This window comes from Coccinella septempunctata, chromosome X (genome assembly GCF_907165205.1).
Source record: "Coccinella septempunctata chromosome X, icCocSept1.1, whole genome shotgun sequence".
Classification (NCBI taxonomy): Eukaryota; Metazoa; Arthropoda; class Insecta; order Coleoptera; family Coccinellidae; genus Coccinella; species Coccinella septempunctata.
In genome coordinates this window covers 5,077,180-5,100,018 of record NC_058198.1, presented here as the reverse complement: position 1 = coordinate 5,100,018, position 22,839 = coordinate 5,077,180, and the positions used below count along the sequence as shown (strand labels likewise).

Here is a 22,839-nt window from a genome sequence, read left to right as displayed (position 1 = left end):
CTCTTCGACGATAGTGTGATATTCGCAGTAGGTATTCGAAAATGTAATAAATATGAAAATTCCACATCAGTTATGAAGAAACCCAATATTTTATGGTTGCGGCAATCTTCAATCATTCCTGAAGGATTGATCGATGTGCAGTTTTATACTTCAGTTCCATACAGTTCCCCAAGGTATAATCATGGAAATTTCTCATGGCGTTTCTGAAATATTCAGTTCTGCGCCCGTTCCGTTTAGCAAACGTTCAACCACAAAAATGTAATTCCTACTGCGCGTTCTCGAGGATTTAACACCCCCCAAATTCATACGTGAACTGACATTTACCGATGCAATAAATTGCTGAACCCATCTTATCGCGCGGATGCAAATGTGTTCACCGTTTTCGTAAGTCTCTCGAAATAGGCAGTAAAACGTAATAAGCCACTCGGAATCGTAAATATGAATATTTTCGTTCTCGTTCATTGTTATCTGCGTCCAGAAACTTATTAAGAGAATAAACACGTCCGATGCGACGCGCTTTTTCTCTCGACTTAACTCATACTACTCGTATAAATGTCGCCGTGAACGTCCGAAATCGGATGAGAGTATGATTTAGCCTCCTCAGGTTGCTGACCACCTAATTTGACAATTTATTTGCTCGTAAATACTTTTCTTTATACATTTTCTGGTTTCGACAAGTGATACTCGAAGGCCTCCCTTCTGGAATAACGAATTGCATCATCAGACGTACCAACTGGAGACTGTTTTCACACGCAACTCAGTTCTGCAACTGATGTGGAAAAAGAATTGCTAATGATGAACAATCCCAGTGGCTGAATCGACAGTTCTCAAGCCCCTAGCAGGATTCTTGGCGAAACCCACTCTAACTTGCCTCCTTTCATTGTATTTTGTGAAATAAATCATTAGGGATTCAAAAAAACTAAACTAAGTGAATTTTATCCAAGAGTATTATCCCAAATCATAAAATACTATCATCAACTAAATTTGATCAACTAACAATACAAATCGTTAACAAATGATCAACAGCTAGAGAATTCCTGCCAGCAACTCTCAAAACTCAAAGATTACGATGACAAGCTGAAAACATCGGACTGGAAATACGAGTCCGGAAGTTTGTTGGAATGGAAATTCCATCCAGAACATTTTCGGGTGCTCGAAACTGAAATTTAAATAGAAAAAAGGCATAACACGATAGGAATGTGTGCTTAAAAATCTGAATTAATTCAGAGTATGTCGAATTCGCAATGGTCATGCTGCCTAAAAGCTCATTATTTCCATTTTCACATGTTTATACGCCAACAAACTCCGTTAACAAGATGATGGCATCAGCGAGCTATATGTGAAACTCATAACTTCATTGCGAATATTCGGAGAATCCAGGAAAAACGTTCGTTCTGGCTTTATTGTAGTTAGTTCAAATGGAAAACATCAGCTCGAAATAGTTCAGAAAATCCTGGAAGTTCAGGAGCTGGTTTGATCTCGTGAACGCGAAACGGATTGAGTAACGTGGCACATTCTGTCGCTTCATGAAAACGAACTTTTCTTCACAACTGAAATTTGAGACTGGAATGTGTGATGTCTAGTTTCAACAAGATAACGCTGATTGGCATATTGAGAGAACAGTTCGATGGACAGGACCCATTAGAAGACACTTGATGGCTACCCTTATTTTGGACATACTGAATTTAAGGTTGAACACACATCGGACATAGGAGGATTTTGAAACCAGACAAAAGACATGCTACAATGGCCAAAATTTGAAGGAGAGAGTTTTTGGAAATGAATCTCAACTGCATGTATTCTTACCGATTTTCACGTTCTTTATCGAGTTTATGCATCCCACTTCTTCAGAAGCGACCTTTATTTCTGTATAAAAACTGATATAGTTAGATTAGTAGCAGTGAAGTCGTCAGGAAATATTTACATTCCCCAGTGTCTCGACCTTCGGTTTTCTAATCTGAATCGAAGAAAAGAAGATGACGAGAAATATTCATAACCGTTCGCTCTTATCTTGGAATAGTTGAAATGATTAAAGCCTTCAGATGTGAGTGTTCAGATATAAAGCCGATGATGAATTCCCGTAGTTAACATATCTCTGAATATAATTCGAATCTTCGTTAGTGTGCATGCACTTCAACATTCGTACGAATCTATTTTTGATAAATCAGATTAAAATACACTATCGAATAATTAATGAAAACGGTGGAGTCCGTTCGTTACTCTGGCTGTCACCAGTGGCGTGCTTAAATGTATTCACGCAACATGGTTATTAACCTTGTTGACAGTAGCTACGTGAGGAAATGAACAGAATCTGAGATAAGGGTCTTTTTTTGGTTTATTATCTGTAGGATAAGTCCCCTCAAAATCGGGTACGAAGAAAAACAGTATTAACTCCTGAAATTTTGACAGATACCGTTTTCAAACATGTAGAATTCGAGAAGCCAATATAAAAACTGTTCATACAAACAGAATTTTTCGAAGGTCATCTTTCGAGTCGTTTATCTCTCAATAAAAGTAACCGTAGATGTAAATGTGATACATATTCTGAAAGAGCAACTCTTTTAGTAATAAATCTGAGAAGTTCATCCATCTCGCCGCAACCGTTCGAAGATAATGAATCCAGTGATCTCAAATATGCATTGAAAACAAAGTAAAGATAGGATAGCTGCATTGGAAATACATATTCCCAATCAAATAACCACTATGAAATCTTCACATGACCAGGTTAAATGAAAATATAAAAAAAAAACATAAGACTGAGTGAAATATTTTAGTGGTTGTCAACAAAACTAATTCTTTTCATATCCAATCTACCATTATTAAAACCAATTCTAAGAACCACCACTGGTATTCAAGTATTCTTCACAACTGGTTCCAAACAAGAATTTTAATTAATGTATGTAGTTATGATTCTTTTAGGGCGCTACCGATACAGTACGTAAAACTCCTCAAGTTCTTTATGAAACTGCAGCTAAATAATTTGGAGAAGAGATATTTTGTTTCTTATGTGTATAAAATTCATTAATAGCATTAATATGAAGATAAAGTTATTTTGGGTAGAAATTGATTCAACTCCGACATAGATTTAATAGAAATTAAATGAATACTCGAAAATCAGGAGAGCAAGCTTGAATACAATTCGAAAAATGCTTCATGTTCCGTATCTCGGAATCTTTTTATTTTTGCGATTTTTTTCATCATTATTATTTCAATCGAGCTGGTGCGAAATTTTGACAGATGATCACAGACAAAAATGGAATAATGAAATGAATTTTTATCCGAGCGTACGAATTTTCAATATAAAATCCGTTTAATTCAGCTTCATTGTCAGCTATGTAATGAACTGATCTGTTCTGGAATTTTGAAACTTCATTTGCGATGTGGAAGTCATGCCAATTGTTCATTATCGAGTTCCATTTTGATTACAGCCCATGTATACTGTGGACAGTATTTCAAACCAATTTTGTACAAATAAAGTATGTACTTATTTATTGAAATGTTGTCACTGCGGTCAATTTCCGACAATTTCACTGGTAGACACTTTATAACACTTGATTGAAGCTTTTAATTTCCGAATACGCGCTATGTCATTGCAGATAAAAATAATATTTCAGTTCAACATTGAATAATAGAACCCCTATTTGCCCACTGTAGAGATAGTGAAAATGCGAGGGATAAAAGACTAACCAGCAATAAAATTGATCACAATGATTTTCGCCTCATTTTTCACGTTATCGCTGAATGTCCTGTAAACATTATATTGCTATCTGATTTTCGAAAATATGAGGAGCACTCTTATTCATTCGCATATTCGATGTTTTACTATCTGAAAATACTGCTTTAGGTAGAATAAACTATATACATCTCTGTACTCGATTTAGTCATACTCGCTATTGGTACACGATAAATTTTTATAGCCCAATACATGCAGATTTGATTTTTGAATAGTTCCAGGCTATAAATGTCTTTCATTTTATGAGTATCATAAGCTCTGCTGAATATCATCGTTTCCAACATCGTCCTGACGAACCGTTAACTTTAAGAGTATAAATAAATTGTAGAAATTACATCCATAACTAAAATCAAGATAATTTCAGGTATTCCTTCTATTTCGACCTATTGCGTCTTTATCAATGCAAAAGGATGGTTTTTCCTTGCGTCAATATAGACACGAGGCAAGTTACATTGATACTGGATTCGATAGACATTGTTCAACCTCGCTGGATGTGGAATTGCGAACTAAGCTGGTTAAAATCCAACCTAGTTTTTATGTAAAAGTCACTAATGCACCAGAAAAGCTACTGCATTTAATCGCGTAATGCACTTCAACTATGAAACACGCTGGAGTTAATGCAGTGTTTTACTAAAGCAATTTTGCACTCATCTTTTCCATCGGTCGAATTGATTCGATATATTTACTGTAACGCCATTTCAACATGAACGAAATATAATTAGTTGGGGACAAATTGGGTTTCCTTAATGAATACTGCTTTCGAAAAGTTAAAATCTAATGCAGTCCCGCATCATGCCATTATGCAGCTACTCTCCCAAGCAGATTACTGGAAAAGATTTTTTCCTATTATTGTAAAGATCCAATTACACTTTTTGTTGTTCTCCAGAGGAAAAAGTACAATGAAAATTGAGTGCATCGAAAATGGATTTGGTGATTGATTCGCCACAGCGATCGTAATAACAGAGAAAAAGTGAATCAGTAAAAAATACAATATTTTGCATCCAATATTGCTCGAACGCAAAAAAAAGATTATTTCCGTGAATTCCCTATCGAATTTCCAGCGAACGTTTAAATCTCATACGTTGAGGAGGCCGGTAAAGGTAAAATAGTCCTCCCTGGAATCCTGCTCCGAAATGAATACTGAAGAAGTTTCGGCTAGATATAAACATGGACGGAGAGAAAGATATACAAAGGACAGGAAATTCGTTTCTTCGCGTAGGTATTCTAAGCTTCCGCTGGTTGTATCGATTCGTCCCGAACCGAAAAAAAAATGCTAAAAAGGCAGAGGTTATAAAGAAATTCACAGGTATCGGGAAAATGGCTTAAAGTACATGGTTGTTATTGATTTTATTGGTTTTTCGGTTGACATCAGAAGCCTCCCGAAAGTAACGGTGTCTGCGGGTTTTGTAAATACGAGTATCCCGTAGGAAACGGGGGATAAATCGAGATTCTAATACCGGCAACAAATAGGCGAATACGGTCCCTTGCGCGATTAAATAAATACATGAGGGACTTATATTGCCAGGTTTTTGGCATTGAAATAAAAATATAAAGAAACGAAACATTTATTGCCTACGAAATCTTTCGAACGTCTTTGCTATTCCGGGGATTGTCGATCCGGGCGAAGAATTATGGTTCTGATAATTGGCAAACTTCACGAGTCCCATGAATGGAGAATTTAATTTTTATCTCATTCCAACTTCGCGACTACCCGCTCCCCAGGGATCGAGGTTCGTATTGTATATTTTCCAACTTCTCCACGGATTTTTCCTTATTTTTCTCTTCATCCTTACAAGTCATTATCCGGATTTTTCCTGATAATCTCTCATCGCTTCCATCGAATCATGTATTTCCATTCGTCCATTATGTCTCCTTGCCTTGGTCAAAGGTTTAAGAGGACGTGGTTTCAGGTTTCAGTATAATAAGGATAGTACAATAAAAGATGCAATATATTCCAGTCCAAAGTTTTTTTTTATGTGATGAGAATGAATAATTTTATCTTCATCTTATCAGGGTGAAAATATGAGTAGGTTCCATTATCCATCGACTGACTAAGTTAGAAATCGATCAAAAAAAAGTTGTATCGCTATTAATTGTGTAGGAGTGTGTCTGATTATCGAATTCAATATTGTGAAGGGATGAAAATTAATCTATTGTATTGTTCGATGTTGAAAAATAAGATAATTCCAAAAATCCTCTTCCTCCTGTTTTGGGCCTTCCCCAGAAGCTTTTACCATACTCGGTGAATAACTAAACAGCAGTCATAGCACGAAACGCCCACGAAATCCTTGAACGAAGAATCCCCGCCCTTGCATAAAATAAATCCCTGTTTACCGCGTAATAAAGACATCTTATATTAACGACAATATCCTTTTCCGCTCTACCTTTATAGAACTCTGTTAGGTGAGCTGCATATAATTTATTGGCCATAAGTTCGTGTTCGGGGAAATGACATTCAGGGCTTTTTCAGAACCCCTTTCTAACTGAAAACTTTAACGAGTCAGAACGCTCGAGAAAACGTTCAACGTCTACATCCCGAGGGTGATGCCTGTTTCCAGGCAACACAGGTTGTTTGTAAGCTACACGAGCAGGCCACTTGCAACATAACATTTGCATTCACCTATTGAAAAAACATCTTCGGTAACGCACGTGCAGGTGAATTTCTGGAAAAATAAAATCAAATCCGGATGGAATCATCGGCATCATAAGGGGAGATCGTTGCCATTGAAGTGAAAGAACCTACTAGTATGGATTGGGATCTCTTCCAACTAAGGGGATGAATCGAAAAATATGTTTATTTATTTTCAACATTGTAATCCTCCGAGGGATCAAAGTTCCGAGTATTCCGCATTTTCAAGTATTGGTAGTCTTACGAAATTCTGCGGAAAACTTATCTTTAACAAGCGAAGATGAACAAACATCGTCAAAAGTGTATACTTCCAATGCTTTTCATCAGCAAGAATCTTACCTCGAAATGCGAAAAAGTTTGTATTCTCTGTGCGAATAGAATTGTGCTTCATTTTGTTTTATTACATCGCGGTATCGAACGACAATGAAAATTCTATCGATAAATCATCATCGAATTTGGATTATTTTATATTTCGTATATTTCTCCCGGAAAACGGAGAACTAAAGATTTGAAAACATTCCCTAATAAACGATAACATCTGGTGTTTAATTTAGAGAAATACATATCTGTGTCAACCTATCCCCTTTCAATTCTCAGAAACTTTCCGGTCGCATTGATGAAACTCACGAGATGATGATACTTCGGTCACGCGAAATTAAAGACTGTCCGAGGTAGGTTTGAAATGTTGGAAAAGCAAATAAAACGACGTCTTCGCCTCGGCCAACTCTAAATTAGAACACCAAATAATATGTATCCCTATCACAAAATTCAGAAGCCATATGGTCGTCCTCCAGGGGACCGACTCCTAGTTCAGTAATTATTTTGCAATCTAGGCAAAAAAAGGATCTTCTTCACAGCGGAATCAATAGTTCGTTAGACGCCGAATAAATCAAGCTGCAATATCCGATCATGACGAAGAAAATATTCATTAACAGAAACGATTTATCAAGAGAGGCCATGAACGTTCAAATAATCGACGGATTTAATATTTTACTTTGTTCCCAGTATCATTAAATGGAAGGAAAAAGCTTTATGATACGTTTTCCCTTGTATTTTTCATTTTAATTGTCAGAGAAAACAGTTTATCATTCGATTATACCCGAAGTAACTTTGGGATTTTCAATCTCGCAAAACATTTCAGAGGATATTCGATTCGGTCTTTCAATTGAATACAATTCCTTTGTACAACTAGGTCAGTTGAACTTAGATTTATTACCCTTTAAATTATTCGAATAAAATCAGCAAATTTTGTTTTCTACACTACCCTTCACATGCATCCTCATGACGATGATTCATTAGGCCTGGGACAGATCAAGACGTTCAAAAGCACCCATAGCTCAATGGGACAGAGCATTAGAGATTCCAACTCTAACACGGGGCCAGAGAAGAAAGTTTCCTACCACCAAGACAACGAAGGCGACTTAAAAATTCTGAGACTTCATGATATCAAGAAACCATGAATCACTGATCAAGGATTTAAGCACCTACTGAGATGTTCCACAAACATTTCTTTCCACAAATCATTTTCTTCTTTTTCTCGTCTTAATCACCTTCGAAATCCAATTGTGTCGAGTTTCCATTCAATCTGCAATCGAACATAGCGAATTTGCAATTCCATAACACACGAATGACCTGGACACAATAGCTCACGATTTCCATAGAAACTCAGATATGTGTATTGAGGTGCGCATCGCATTTAAAATTCAAATTTGACGCATTGACCGTTGTATATTAAAGGAAGTGCCTTTGAATAAGGGTTCATCCCTAGAAAGCCAATATGATGTTCTCCTCTCCATAGCTGGACGACTGTGGAAAACCCATTTTATCAGAAATTGGTACCATTGAAAAGGATGCGTGAGTGGCATATACAAAGTTGGGGGGGACTAGATTCAAGATGAGGTCTTACCACTTCATAAAGGCTCATATACGTCGCCTAGGCTGGATTTTAGGGACATAACGTGAGGACTGGCGAGATACAAGGCACATTCACCAAACAACTTTCGTAGCTTACGTCTTCCTGCCCTTCTGTGGGGCCTTTTTGTCAGTTCAGGTCGTAAATTCAAACTCCAGTGGTATAACAAAGTGCATGAATTTTCTTTCGGATGCATGTAAAAGGAGCACGAGGAATTCAAATGGCAATTTCTCCACCGTTCCATTAGAACTGAAATTGGAGATATTTTAAAGGGCGCACACTTTATGCAGAACGTAAATTATATCCGAAGTATAATAACCGTCTTCAATTTTCAGCTCTTACAGGATGAAAAAACTAGCTTTTTCGATCAAATTTATAGTTCCCTGTAAACTGTAATTCTTGCCTTCAAGATTTTTCCCCCCATCCTGGAATGAGGGAAAAAATACTCACTCGCGATATTTGAAATAATACCATATCCGCCAATAAGAAAATTCAGAATGAAGATCACATTGTATGACAATGAATGAAGACGCTCGACCAAATGGTTCAATGTAGAATTCTGCTGCAAAGTTTGTGGTTTATCCCTACGGATAATTTCGTTCAGGGTTAGCGAAAGAAAAGTGCAAAATTCACAAGTTTTGAAAAAAAATGATAAAAGCACAACTTTTGCCGTTGATCTGCTCTCCTCCATGGCTTTGGAATTATGGAAGCTGAATTTTTGAAGTATTCAGAAATAGGTGCATTTGTGTGCACTTTGCATCATTATCAATTGAAAAGCATGTGACTGATGACTGGTAATCATTTCGAGGAGTTAATCAACGTGAATTCCATCGTGTATATTGGGGAATATTTCGCAAATAACACCGTACTATATATTTTCTCGATTAAGAGCATATCTGGAATTAACAATTCCTCATTGAATGCATCTCATTTTCAGTATGCAATTAATTAAATAATAGCTAATTGCAACGTTATTCAATTAGAGCTTCCAGAGCATTTCGATGTTGACTATCGTAATGAATGATATATTTAGACCTAATTAGAGTACTCTTCAAATGTACATGAATCTGTTTATCACCGTTGATAATAATGATCTTCCAGTGCGATGATCAAGGAGAGTAAAAATATATTTCTGAAAATAACAGAAAACTCCAAAGAAGTGACTCCGCCATCTGCATACATTTCCATCCCCACCGTTTCGGCGAAAATAAAAGAAAAACTCATTTCGCATCCCGAATCGGAGAGTCTAGAACCCGCAGCTAAGAAAATATGTAAAGAACACTGGCAACGACAAGTCGATTGGGGTTGCGCCTAATGATCAAAGCTTTCTCTCCTCTCGTCGATGCCGGGGATCAAATGAAATTCTGACTGCCCGAACGATGGGGTGTCGATTCATTTCGGTCCGGATGTGATTCGTAGAGGCCAGATTAAAAATTGCCTTTCGGGTTTCCCAGGGAGCCGATGACATTATTTGTTTTCTCTGGCTGTTTTTCATGAGGACTAGAGGGATATTTTCGAACTGAGTGTAAGGGCTGTGCTGGCGAATCTACGTGGCGAGAAACGAACCGATACTGTACAAAAAGAAGCAAAGAATAGAGCACAAAATTCATATTTTCAGTATTTAGAATATTGTAGAAGAAGAGTTTCATGCAACTGGGCGTAACAGATGTAGAATGCTCATTCAGTTTCGAAGTGAAATAATCGATAATGAAAAATTTTAAGTGATATTTATTGGGTTATTTCCATAATTTTGCTCTTTCTAGGCAGAATTAGCCATGAGGCTGAGACTAGACTTAAAAAAATTAATGTGGTATCAATCACACATACCACTTGGAAAGCGTCTCCAAAAAATATTGGATCATAGCGTCAAGCTCCTTTCCTATCCAATTCAGACGAATAGTGTCATGTCAAAAGCATGCATCAATTAGATGTTTAAAAAAACGACCGGTGAAAATCCATCTTTAACGTCTCTTGGCCTTTATTAAAATTCCTAGCGTCTGTATCAACCTTATACAAACCTGGAGAGCGAGGAGATATTGGACTCTATATTCGAAACCCAAACGGATTTGAGAGGAGCAGGGAACTGTTCAGCATTCATTGAATATGTATATAAAAACGAAGAGATGGAATCGGGCCTGAAGGGGCCTTGAGGTCAATTACAAATATCGATTCATTCGGTTTTTTTTCGTCGGTGCAATACCAGAGAAAACGAATAAAATATCGGGTGAGGTATGTGAATGAGGAAGCTAATCTTAGTCAAGGATTTGGCCCTCCCCTATCCATATATTTCTTTTCGCTCCAGCGAGTTTTCTGATATCGAGAAGCGGGATTTAAACACTGAGGTCTGATGAGATATTCAAATATGAATCTGTGGACTTGCGAGTCCGTAGTTGAGCCTTGGGGGCGGGAGATTCTAGCTCGAAATTGAGGATTATTCCTTGAGGAACCGCCGATATTTCAGCTCATGCCTGTGAAAATTTCAGCCCCAGCATTCTGATTTTTTCGTGTCCATTTCAAACTTCGATAATCTTAAATACAAAGTGGACTTAATTCAAAATTGATTCTTGTGTCATTTCGAATTCTGAGATATAAGTCGGAATTCTGAGAGACAAGTCGGGATTCCGAGATGCAAGTCGGAATTCTGAGATACAAGTCGGAATTCTGAGATACAAGTCATAATTCTGAGATACAAGTCATAACTCTGAGATACAAGTCGGAATTCTGATATACAAGTCAGAGTTATGGGATACAACTCAGAACTATGGGATACAAGTCGGAATTCTGAGATGCAAGTAGGAAATCTGAGATACAAGTCGGAATTCTGAGATGCAAGTCGGAGTTCTGAGATACAAAGTCGGGATTCTGAGACACAAGTCATAATTCTGAGATACAAGTCGGAATTCTGAGATACAAGTCAGAATTATGGGATACAAGTCGAAATTCTGAGATGCAAGTAGGAAATCTGAGATACAAGTCGGAATTCTGAGATGCAAGTCGGAGTTCTGAGATACAAAGTCGGAATTCTGAGATACAAGTAATAATTCTGAGATACAAGTCGGAATTCTGAGATACAAGTCAGAATTATGGGATACAAGTCGGAATTCTGAGATGCAAGTAGGAAATCTGAGTTACAAGTCGGAATTCTGAGATGCAAGTCGGAGTTCTGAGATACAAGTCGGAATTCTGAGATGCAAGTAGGAAATCTGAGATACAAGTCATAATTCTGAAATACAAGTCAGAATTCTGGGATATAAGTCAGAATTCTGAGTTGAAAGTTGGAATCAGAGTTGCAAGTCTGGAATTCTGAGTCAACGGAAGGGATTTTGAGTTTTGTCCCATTCGATCCGTCAAAGTGTTTCTGGGAAAATGTCGAACTTAGATACGCATATTCCAGTATTCTAACTTGAATCTCAGAGTTCAGACTTGCAAGTCAGAATTCTGACATGCATTTCAGATTTCCAACCAACAAGTCAGAATTTTGAGCCACAAATTTCAGAATTCTGACTTGTATCTCAGAAATGCTACGTGTAAATAGGAATTCCGACATGTATTTCAGAATTCCGGCTTCAAAGTGGAACTTTCGAGTTTTTACAATCGCCAGTATGAAATTATTTCAATTCGATACGAATGGTCGATAAACTAACGTTTTTTCGAGGACTACGTGACCAAAAATCAAGGGACGACCGGGCGAACTGTCGGTTCGCAGAACCATAAAATTCGTGTTGAACAAGAAGCGCGTGTTCCTTCTCGGGGAGAACCTTCCTCGTATTTCCCGGGAGATACGGCGGCCCGATAAAAAGCTTAGCTGTTGTCAATATATATTTTATTATCGGACGATCGTCCATTTCGAAAATCTCGACTGTTAGATAGTTCGGCCGGATATCGAAATTAGAATCTGCGCTTTTTTCGCCCAATGTTTATGCGCCATTCCGGGCCAGCAGCGAATTGTTCCGTGACTCCGTATCTGATGGCTCCTTCGGCTCCTCCGCTTTTCCAGATGTTTTGAAGATGTCATACGTTCGCCGCGCCTCGCGATAAAGGGAAATAATAAAGGCGACGAGCCACCCTGTAAAATTTATTCATTTCGCCGTGGAAGTGATCCCCTGGATAAGTACTGGTAAGCGAGGGAGTTATTTGGTCTCGAGATTGAGATTAATGCGTTTGTCCGGATATCGACTACGTCTGTCATGTTTCTCTCAATCTTCAATCAACGCGGTCGGGGAGGGGGCGTAATAAAAATTCCTTGTTCGCCGAATCGTCTGATTTATATTACGAAAGATAATTTGGCGTTCATTGAAGCTTCGATATTGCTTCCGGAATAATTTCAAAGATTATCCGATTCGAGTTGGTCCCTATCTCCATCGAGTGGGCAACTGGATTCTCCAGATAATGCAGAAAAACGGGGAAAGAGACATGCGAACACCCTTCCCTAAGCTCATCTGGTTCATAATTTCCCATTAGAGTTGGGGATGGAACGAGAAAAAATTCCTGAAATCCCATGAAACGTTTATAGTTCACTCATGCTCCAGAATAGAAAAACACATAGACCGTCCATGTCAGATTTCAAATATACAGTGTAATTAAAAATGGACGCATGAAATTGATTGCTGAAGATGATTTAGTCATTGATGGTCTCCCAGAAATCATCGTAGATCTAAATGTGATACGTATTTTAAAAAAGCAGCTCTTCTTGTAATAGATACCGAAATTTCATCGATCTCGATGCAACTGTTCAGTCTTGACATCATCTTTTCCGGAAGTTTTCGATGAACATCTCATTTATTTATATTTCTCACAGCTCTTCAACCAGATGTCCTCTTCTTCAAAAAACGTTTGGAGATTACGAGTTCTTGATTGAAAATTCAATCACATCTCCAGCTAGAGAATTAGAGGGATCATCATGTAAAAGTCCTGCATTTTGACACGAAATAATGATCTGTGGCGCATTCGAGGACGTAGATCGGTGTGAAATCTTCCTGTCCATTCCATCTCGAGTTGAGGTAATAAATACCCTATGCAATATTTCCACGAAGATTTCTAATCCACTCTCAAGTTGAGAGGGAAGGCATTTTTCGCAGAATCCAGCCGTGAACGCTCAGTTGCAGATTGAAAAGTAGCTCTACCTGCCGATTCCTTCCGATTCGGCGCTCAGTTTCCCTTAAGTACTTGCGAAACAAAAAATTTCGCGTTTTAGTTATTTATGAGGATTGAACAGGAACGAGAATAAATTCCATCCCGAGCTCCAGATTCTCATATTCCGTGAGGCTTTTCTCACTACGGCACCAGCTTCAGATTCCAAACGCGCTGGCCCTGAAAGTTTGATGTGAAACTTTGCGTATAGGTAATTCTGAAGATGCCATTGAGTTTCCTCCCATCCATCAAAATTATCAACATAACTTCACTCCTTCGGAAATTGCCCGTCGAAGTTTAAGTTAATCATCGTTACTAACTTAATGAAAAACAATGTTGGCAACACGGAAACTCCTGACGTTTTCTATATTGCTCAATTTCAGGATGGGAAACCAATTTTCTAAATCATATTTCAGTCTGGAAAGTTGGAAGAAGTCCTACATTGTTATCGGACGAGCATCCCCTATTCGGAACTTCCACTGTGGAAATTTTAAGGACTGATTTTTGAAAATCGCATCATATTATCCAGGCAAAATGGTCTCTCTTCCATCTGAAGAAGTAGTCGAATGAAAATACTCACTGTAATGTATAATTCTTCGTTTCCCTTTTCAGGCGCTCATTGATGAAAAAAGATTACCATTGGTCGAAATGTTTGGGAAATAGAAGAAAAAAAAAGTATTGATCAGATCTAAACTTGGAAAGATTGAAATAACTGAGGATTAGGGTTTTGTTTTTATTTTCATTTGTATGCATAACCTGAGCATTTGTTGGACTGTCATTTGATGGTAGACATGTGAATGCTAACTCTTCGTTTGCGTCCCTTTCAATGATGGTTTTATTTCCATACGATTGCCCTCTTACATAAGGGAATTTGTGTTTGCGTACATGTCAAGGTAATTGTGTTGCTTCCATGCACGATGCAACAACCTTCCCATTCGTTTACGTCTCAAACGTAACGCAGTTGTATATACGCCCGTTAAATAAATTAACCTCGGCTGTCTACCGCGAATATCAAAATTCAATTCTTTTGTTCTTTTGAAAATAACTGGACTGGTATACGACATCCGATTCTTTTGTCTGCTAGATTTTTACTCCAGTTCGCATTGAAATGAGATGCGGCTGATTTATTTGAATAGATTAACCGATTAATGTCTCAACCTTCCGACGTTCCATGTCTGCAAACAAAGAATCAATCTGCTTGACTCATTATACCATTGTAATCATGTCTACGTTTCTACGTACGTTGATCCACCGGTCCTGATATTCATATTATATTATAACGATGTCCATTCTGGATTTGCCGTGCATTACATGCGAACCATGCTCGCTCGCTGATTCCACATGCAGATTAGCGAAAATAACCCGAAAACCATCGTTTGAGCAACCATCGACTGACGTCCGAAATATTGATGGGGATCCCGAACGATTTTATGGATCTTTGTGTCTGACTTTTATTATCCGCTGTTGCACTCCTTTGCATCCGTCAAGAACTTTATAATGGCAAAAATTAAGCCAAATCACCCCAATCGCCTTTACTAATCTTTCGACAATGGTTTAGATGTTGGTCCAGACTTTTAAGTTTGGATTCTGCCTTCCAGTGTTTTCTGGATGTTTTTTCTTAAACTCACCGACTGAATTTTCCAATTCAGCGGACGTTCCTCTGCTCTGGTCCCTGTTAATTGCATGACGCGGTGAATTTTCAGGAGGAGTGAGGACCATTTTTCTTTTTTCCAAGCACAAAGTACATGTTTCGCGCAAGTTATCAAAGTGACGGGGAAATCAGTTCGGAATATCCTAGCTGCGAACCCATCATTCACGCGGGGCGAGAGATGGAGAGAGACAGCCAGCTGAACGTCGGTGTGTTTGCCCTTTTAGAGTTCATCGCAACGAGCCAGGCTAGCATGTTGATTCAATCAGTTTTCTCAATCGGATTGGCCCTTTGAAAGTATTTTGCTTATGCCAGGTCAATTGATCAACCTAAATTAATGTAGTTCGTTTGATGTCGCATCCGAAATTGAATATAACGGAAGCACCTGGTTTCCACCCCTTCGTTTCGCCTGGCCACCAATACAACTGGAGGGTGCCTCCCCTGCAACCAACCCATGAAGAATTTCCAATTTTTCATGTACGCGCTTGATGGTTATGAGGTTTGTTGGACAACGATTAACAGTTCAGGCTGGAGCTTTTTAATTTGTGCATTCAGTATGTTGTTACACGTCCATATTGAATCTCTCATTCCCGAAGAATGTTACTTGTGAAAAGCTGTAAATCAATGCAAACAACAATATTCCTTGAAGGTTCGATATTTCCAAAATTTCATAAATTGCCCAAACTGCCGAAACAGAAATATTCAACTGGTAGAGTCGCAGTTATAAAGTCATTCCTATCTTATGTGAATTACGAAAATATCCGAACATTATTTTGAGATGCGGTCAAAATTTCAGTTTCCGAAAATTTTATCAATCTCCATGGAGCTTCCGAGGGCGTTATACAGACTCGGCGAATCGGGGCATATCGAGAAACGCTTCATCCCTTCGGCGTTCAGCCGAAAACGAGCCAAAGCGCGAAACAACGATAGTCCATATACGAAATATTCGTTCATTTTGATCGACGTAGAAACAAAAATCGGAAGTTCAATATTGATTCAACTTTCCCGATGAAACACAACAAAAATCGGATTCCGTTCATCAGCGCTGAATCGGTTTCATCCAGCCGCAACTCTGTAGCAATTCGTGAAATCAGTTACGGAAATTGAATTGGCCGTGTTTGCTTCATCTCAATCGGAATCGAACAGAAACATCTTCGGTCATCAGAACTTGTACTAATTCATCGCTACCGAGGAGAGAATTTGGCACGAAATTTCCAACTCGGTTTGGGGGGGAAATTTCCCAGACAGTGGCGTATCCTTACTAGAAATGGACTGAAGACGAAGAATTATGCCACAGATCACAGTCTAAATAATCTTAATGGTCTCCACCATACAATTCAGCCTCACTCAAACTCACCGACATGATGAAATTTGCCTGATGTCTAACAATACACTATGTGACCTTTACCAGTCTTCTGCAGAAATCGGGATGGCAGAAAAACCAAAGTATCTATAAGGCTCAGAGTAGTTCATTCGTTCATCTCTGTATGTGCAACATTTTGGAGTTTGGAATTAACAAGACTCCTTGATTGACAGTGATTGGGTTGGGTTAATTAATTTTAAATTACGTTGAAAAGACTTTAGATGCAGATAAGGGGACAAATGGAGCGACCGAAAATGTTGATGCGGTATTTCGACAATATTTCAGTCACAAAAAGTATATCGAAACTTTGGGGGGCGTCGTTTAAAAATGTGCTATTTCTTCCCGAGACCCGAGGGTAATTAGTGGTCCCAGCTATGGTAACAAGAGGAGGAAAACTGGAATTATTTGCAGTGCGAAGATATTTTAAATGGGAAATTAATTGCCGCCGAGTTCGAGGCGGCTACAGTATCTCTCCCAAAGAGCGCGCTTTTAACGATTTTATTTGAATACCGTTAAACATTTGTTCGATTATTAGTACAAGTCATTAAATAAATTCGAAGGAGATTGTGCCGGGTTACCCTTTGCCAGCGGGAGGATTTTTATCGCATTATATGCTAACCATAAATGCCTCATGGTGACCCCTGTGGAGTCAATATTTTTGCTTCAATTAAATTTAATACGAAGGTAATAATCGTATTGTTTTTCAAAGATTTCCGAGTTAAATGTGAATCCTTGGATCGATTTATTCGGAATATGATTTTTATGGGTTTTTTGACTCCGCATCCGACAGTCGGTGGCATATTCCAACTGCGTTCCACTTCTCGTTCATTTCACTCAGGTTTCCCCAGTTCGATTCACACATATTGCGTTTTCTTCATACCGATCGGAGGGAATAATCTCGTATCATAACGAGTACGGGAGATGAAAACGAGTATAGTATGTGGCAGTAAAATTTTTTCTCGAATTTACTGTCTATGATAGCGTATTCTCTCATAACATAATAGGAGCTCAAGAATACTTTTCTAATGGTGATGAATTTCCAAGAAAGGACAAAATGATATCTGTGATATCATTTCAGAATGAAAGATTCTTCAGTTTTCCATATTTTTGCCCGATATTTCTTTCTCATCAATCGATTTGTATGATCTTATGGAAGGAAAATTCTCAAGTGGAGCTGTGAGTCTTCGTCTTGTAGGATTAAGTGTTGAACTTGTTTCGGTTCTCAAGAGTGGATAATAATGCTGTGGGACGTTAATATCCATGATTTTTCTTTTATGTTCATCCCCAATTACAAGTAACCGTGTACAAACTTTTCCTACTGTCGTTCCGAAATCCAGTTTTTCCCCAAATTAATTGTGTTACAGCTTCATCATTCTTACCCATTCGGAAGATCATGAAAATAACCATTCTTCCATAAAACATTCATTCATCAGGTACGTACTCGTTTTAATAATTCATCGCGATGAAGTATCCGGAAACTTCGCGAATCCAATTGACCATATTTCGTGATATCCGGGGATGAAAACCCCAGCACTCCGGATGAAAAATTCAGTTGAATCACCCCCTATTCGGTAACGTGGTTCGTGCGAAAATTTCGGCCGTTCGCCCGGCTCAACAAAGTTCATAATCTCAAATTGTCATGATCTCGGCTTAACGCCGTATATAAACTTCTAATTTGTAGCCCGAAGTGCGTAAATTTCCGGAACATTTCGTGGTTTTAAAATATATACCTGAGAGAGCTGTAAATTAGGGAACGAATTCCGATACTTCGCAAAAGGGGAAGCGGAAAATTTTTTCGTGTACAGGCTTATGTAGTCAGGCATTTCACGGAGATACCGATAATAAATATTTTGGATGATCAAGATAAGGAATTGTCGACGATTTTTCATGCCGCAGTTCGGGGCTATTCTTTCGCGATAATTCGATGCATCTCGACACATTTTTTCGGTATTAAATGTATTTCTGCATGTTCTCAGGCATTCCATGCGCCGGCGGATTTGTCACTGTTCATTTCTTCGATTGGTTGTGCGATTGACACTTTTTGACACAGTAAATTCCGAGCTGTCAACGGTGCCTACACTCAAAACGATTTGTCGCGAAATAACGAATAACGCAAAGTGATTTATCTCCAGAAAATTCAGATCCGTTTCATCATCTGTCAGGGAAATAATTCGCATGGTGCTATTTGAACCCTCAAGCTGACTCCGTTCGAAAGCTAAACAAAAATTTTCGCAAATAAAAAATATACGTGATGGAAGGACTCATTTTTATAATTCATCAATATGAAAGATTTAATTCCGAAAATGCAAACCAAGGACTAAGAGAACTAATAATATTTTATCGACATAAAAATACCCAGTATAATACTTCACACAGCATGAAATTATCAGAACTAATCATTTTTCTTTAGACTTAAAAACTTTGTTTCATTTCAATTTTATTGAAAGAATGAATGTTTTTTTCATTTTTTAGAAACGATTGATGCCTATTTGAAATCTTGATATCGTGGGATCGAGAATACGAGTAAGAATCGAAATATTTTTTCAAAACAACACAGTGTATATTGACGTTCGCTTTGTTCGAAGCAAGTGCCACCCGGTTCAGTAGCGCCCTTTCCAGGGTTCACACGTGTAAAATTTCGAAAACAACGAATCATTGATGACACGGCAATGCGAGTAGGCAATAATTCATAAATGAAAACAATCGAAATATCGTTTTTGATTGAAACGGCATTTGCAGCACAATCGATTCGTATACGGCTTCATAAATGAACAAAATAAATCTATTCAAACTGGGTTACAATGAGATTATGCGAGGCTAACAACAAATTCCTCAATAATACAGTTTCTATAGTATCATAATGAAAAAAATAGAGTATGCATTTCAATGCCTGAAACAACATACATTGCCAAAGTCGAAACAGGACCAATTCATTAATTTTTGATTCTGAGGAGTGGAGGCCATTGATTGAAACCGAGATTCATTTATTCAGCAGGATGAATTTTTTTTTCTTTCAGTGAGAACAATTTTGGAAAATTAGAGGAGATGTTTTTTCGCATGTGTTTCGAAAAGTCATTTTTGTACATGATCAGAGAAGCAATTATCTATTGAAAATTGAACACATGGAACTTCTTAATGAGTTCCTTACTTCTTTAAATCCAGTGAACTCGCAGTGCATTCTTTATTCTCAGTCTGATTAACGACAATAACCTATAGGACCGATGGAAAACAATCTCTTCGTTGTAGGATTTTGTGACCGCACTCACCAGTGGTGCTTTTCGCAATACCGAAAACAGCTCCCGGAATAACCTATTGATCGTCTGCAAGCCGCTTAACTCGCGACCCTCAAAAATGGAGGAGAGATCTCGAACAAGACGCACTTCCCTGCCTACCTACCACTCGCCTGCTTTTATATTCCTGCATCTTCGCAATCATGAATCTGACTTTCGACGTGCAGTAATATATACCATTGTCGATCATGTCAACCGGAGGATTTGCATAGAATTGCATCTTCAAAATATATGCAACAATTCAATATAACCTTTTACAGAGGACTGGAATAAAAACTGAATTCTACATATCTTGCCGATGCGAAATCTCGACGTACGGCAATGGTTGCCTTTTGCCAATATCAAAATTCCGATATTCCTATTCACATGAAGCCGTTTCCTAGCCAAGTGGAATAAATTCCGTTTTCCAATTATGGTGCATATTTATGAAAAATACCGAGACCTAGGTACGTAAATTACGAAAAATAATCTTCTAAATGTGGAGTAAAAAAATAATTCTTACAGAAATGGAGCCTTTATCAGTGGTTTGACTGATATGAGTCTCAGCTCCTTAGGAAGTTTTTCAATCCACCGTTGACAAGCTGAGTGATAGAGATAAGAACGCTGACCTAGACTTGTGTGATAAATTAAAATTCATGAACGGAATGACATGCACCTTGTATCTTTCGAGATATTTCAAGAGTTTATGGAATCTATGAAAAAATACCAATGAATCATGAATTATCAAAAATTTCGTTATTTACGGAATACGCACATCAATATGTACGAGAAAATGTACACTTTCCCAGGGTCAGGCAGAAATTTCCATATTCGAAAATTGCCAACCTATAAAAAATCTGTATTGTGAGCTAAAACGATGAATTATCATTATTGCGTTTGCCAACGTTTCATAGGAATGAAATTGCAGAGCAAATATAATATTCAATATTTCACTTACTGGCATAAAAGTTGATTGGCAATAGCTGTATGATATTTACAAATGAAATTTTCTGCTTGATTCAATATTTGGATTACCTAGGAATGTAATATTTGGATTTTTAAAACTGACATCAATATATAGGCCCTTTACGAGAAACATTTTCATGTTTGCCGTGAAAATTGAACAACAAATGCGTATTCGTTCATCGATCGTATCGAGTTTTCCACATCAAGAAGTACGGAATGGAATGCCAAGTGTTCAATTATTCCATAGTGAAAATTCACCACAATTAATCCAATTTTTTAACAAAAATTGAACGAAATAGCAATCTTCTCGACATTTGTAATTAGATATTGATCGAGTGATTTTTTATTGAGCAGAGACGCAGATAGATTGTCTTTTTTCATTGGAAAGTTTGCAATATTCTCTAATCTAAGTGGGAAACAATCGAAGATAAAGAAAATGTTGAGTCTTGAAAAATTGTTATGAGATGAGAGAATAGATAGTCTCCAATTAAAGAGCATCGTGCATATTACGTAATAATATTGTCAGCGATCAGAAAAATACGTGAATTTATTGGTCACAGATCGAATGTAGTGGTTACTTAAGCGCTATTGAAACTGCGACATGGCGACCGCTAAGTAAGTGCCTTATCAATGAGTTTCAGATCCCGAGAGTTGAAATTAATTAGTAGCCAGGCTGGAGAAGCCACTGTGAGATGCATGCACTCTGATTGTAGGCGACTTCTCCCGGCATGATCTTAAATTGCATTATCCGAACTTCATTTCCAATCTGCCTGTACCGGGGCGAAATTCTTGAAATTTAAGCATTCAGTGGCGGAAACCGAAATAGACCTTACAGAAAATCGATCGTGAATGAATCGTGTACAAGGGTGCCATATACTTGTTGGACAAATATCTGTTGCTTTTGGTGCCAGAAATGGATAAACCTCTAGTTGCTGAGGATGATTTTTTGAGATCAATGACATAGACTTCAAGAAGTGGTGGATGTTCTTGAAGTAGTATCGAAAACATACCTTTCTCCTAGGGTAGGTAATATGGCCCAAAACTTTTCTGAGGTATACGAGAGATATGTTGAGGAGAATTATTCTGGAGTTACCTTTCGAGACTGGAACCCTCCAAAAAATACTGTGAGATCTACTTAGCAAAAATATGCCATTACAAGGCAATGTTGCCTCAGGAACCACCTTATGAAAACAGGTCTAGCAGAAACAGACGAGAGCAGTTTCTGTGGGGAGGAGGATCATCAAGGATCAAATCATCATCAGCAAGAAGTGGTCTATCTATTTCTGCCTCCGAAAGTTGAAATTTAAAAACAATCACTACCCTCCAGACCTCCTTGACTCAGCCTTCAATTGTACATGAAAAGTTGCGTCATTCAAGGTAAAAATTGCATTTTTCTACAGAATAATAAATACCGAAGATATATCGACGTTGCTCTTTACTCACTGTGTATACGAGTACATACAACGGACACAATTTCCATGGCCCATTCGACGTATAATGACGATGAACACTGTGTATTTCGGTATTTTCAGAGTAACACCAGCGGCTGAATGTTGGACCGCTATTTACCCATTCAATGAATTGCAAGGGGTTGTTCGTTGGCCGAGTTCTCCAGCCAAAACGTACTCGCTTCTCATTGTTCTCGTCGCCACCACTCAATTGAGTGTTTTTGCTCACTTTCACTATTGAACGGGTATTGTTTTTCGTCCGCAGCGTGTTAGTTCGGTGGCTTATATCCAGCCAATTGAAAGGAGTCATTCAGATACGGGATACTGAATTTTCAGGAAAAAAACGCTGCCCTAACTGATGTAAAGCAAGTATGTAACATCTGTTAGATGAACCATACGCCATCCTATGAAATGGTAGATGACTCCAAGGACGTTAATGAAACGGTTTAATGAGCCTTCATCACGTATGGCCGACGTTCACACAATGGGCATTTTCACTAACTAAAATTCACATGACGTTATAAAAGATATACAGTCATTCATACAATTCAATCGTGAAAAATTGATTTATTATCCCTGATTTCAGTACGATTAGATTCGAAGGCAAAGCGGTTACGTCACTGCCAGATTTCTTGATGATAGTCAAGTCGGAGAACAAAATCAACAAAAATCTATGAAACGAACCTAATAAGGTCCCATTTTTACCTTATTCCTGAAAAAAGTTGATTGGAATTAAATCGA

At 38.0% G+C, this 22,839-nt stretch overlaps 1 protein-coding gene across 1 annotated transcript in view; it reads right to left on the bottom strand.

Moving 5' to 3' along the window:
* The window catches only part of LOC123321692, a 49,685-nt gene extending 27,120 nt beyond the window's left edge, over window positions 1-22,565 (bottom strand). Inside the window, exon 1 of the mRNA XM_044909417.1 lies at window positions 22,094-22,565. Within this exon, the coding sequence (XP_044765352.1) occupies window positions 22,094-22,408 (315 nt within the window). The 5' untranslated portion in view covers window positions 22,409-22,565. The remainder of the gene's footprint in view (window positions 1-22,093) is intronic.
* Between the last annotated feature and the right edge of the window lie 274 nt (window positions 22,566-22,839).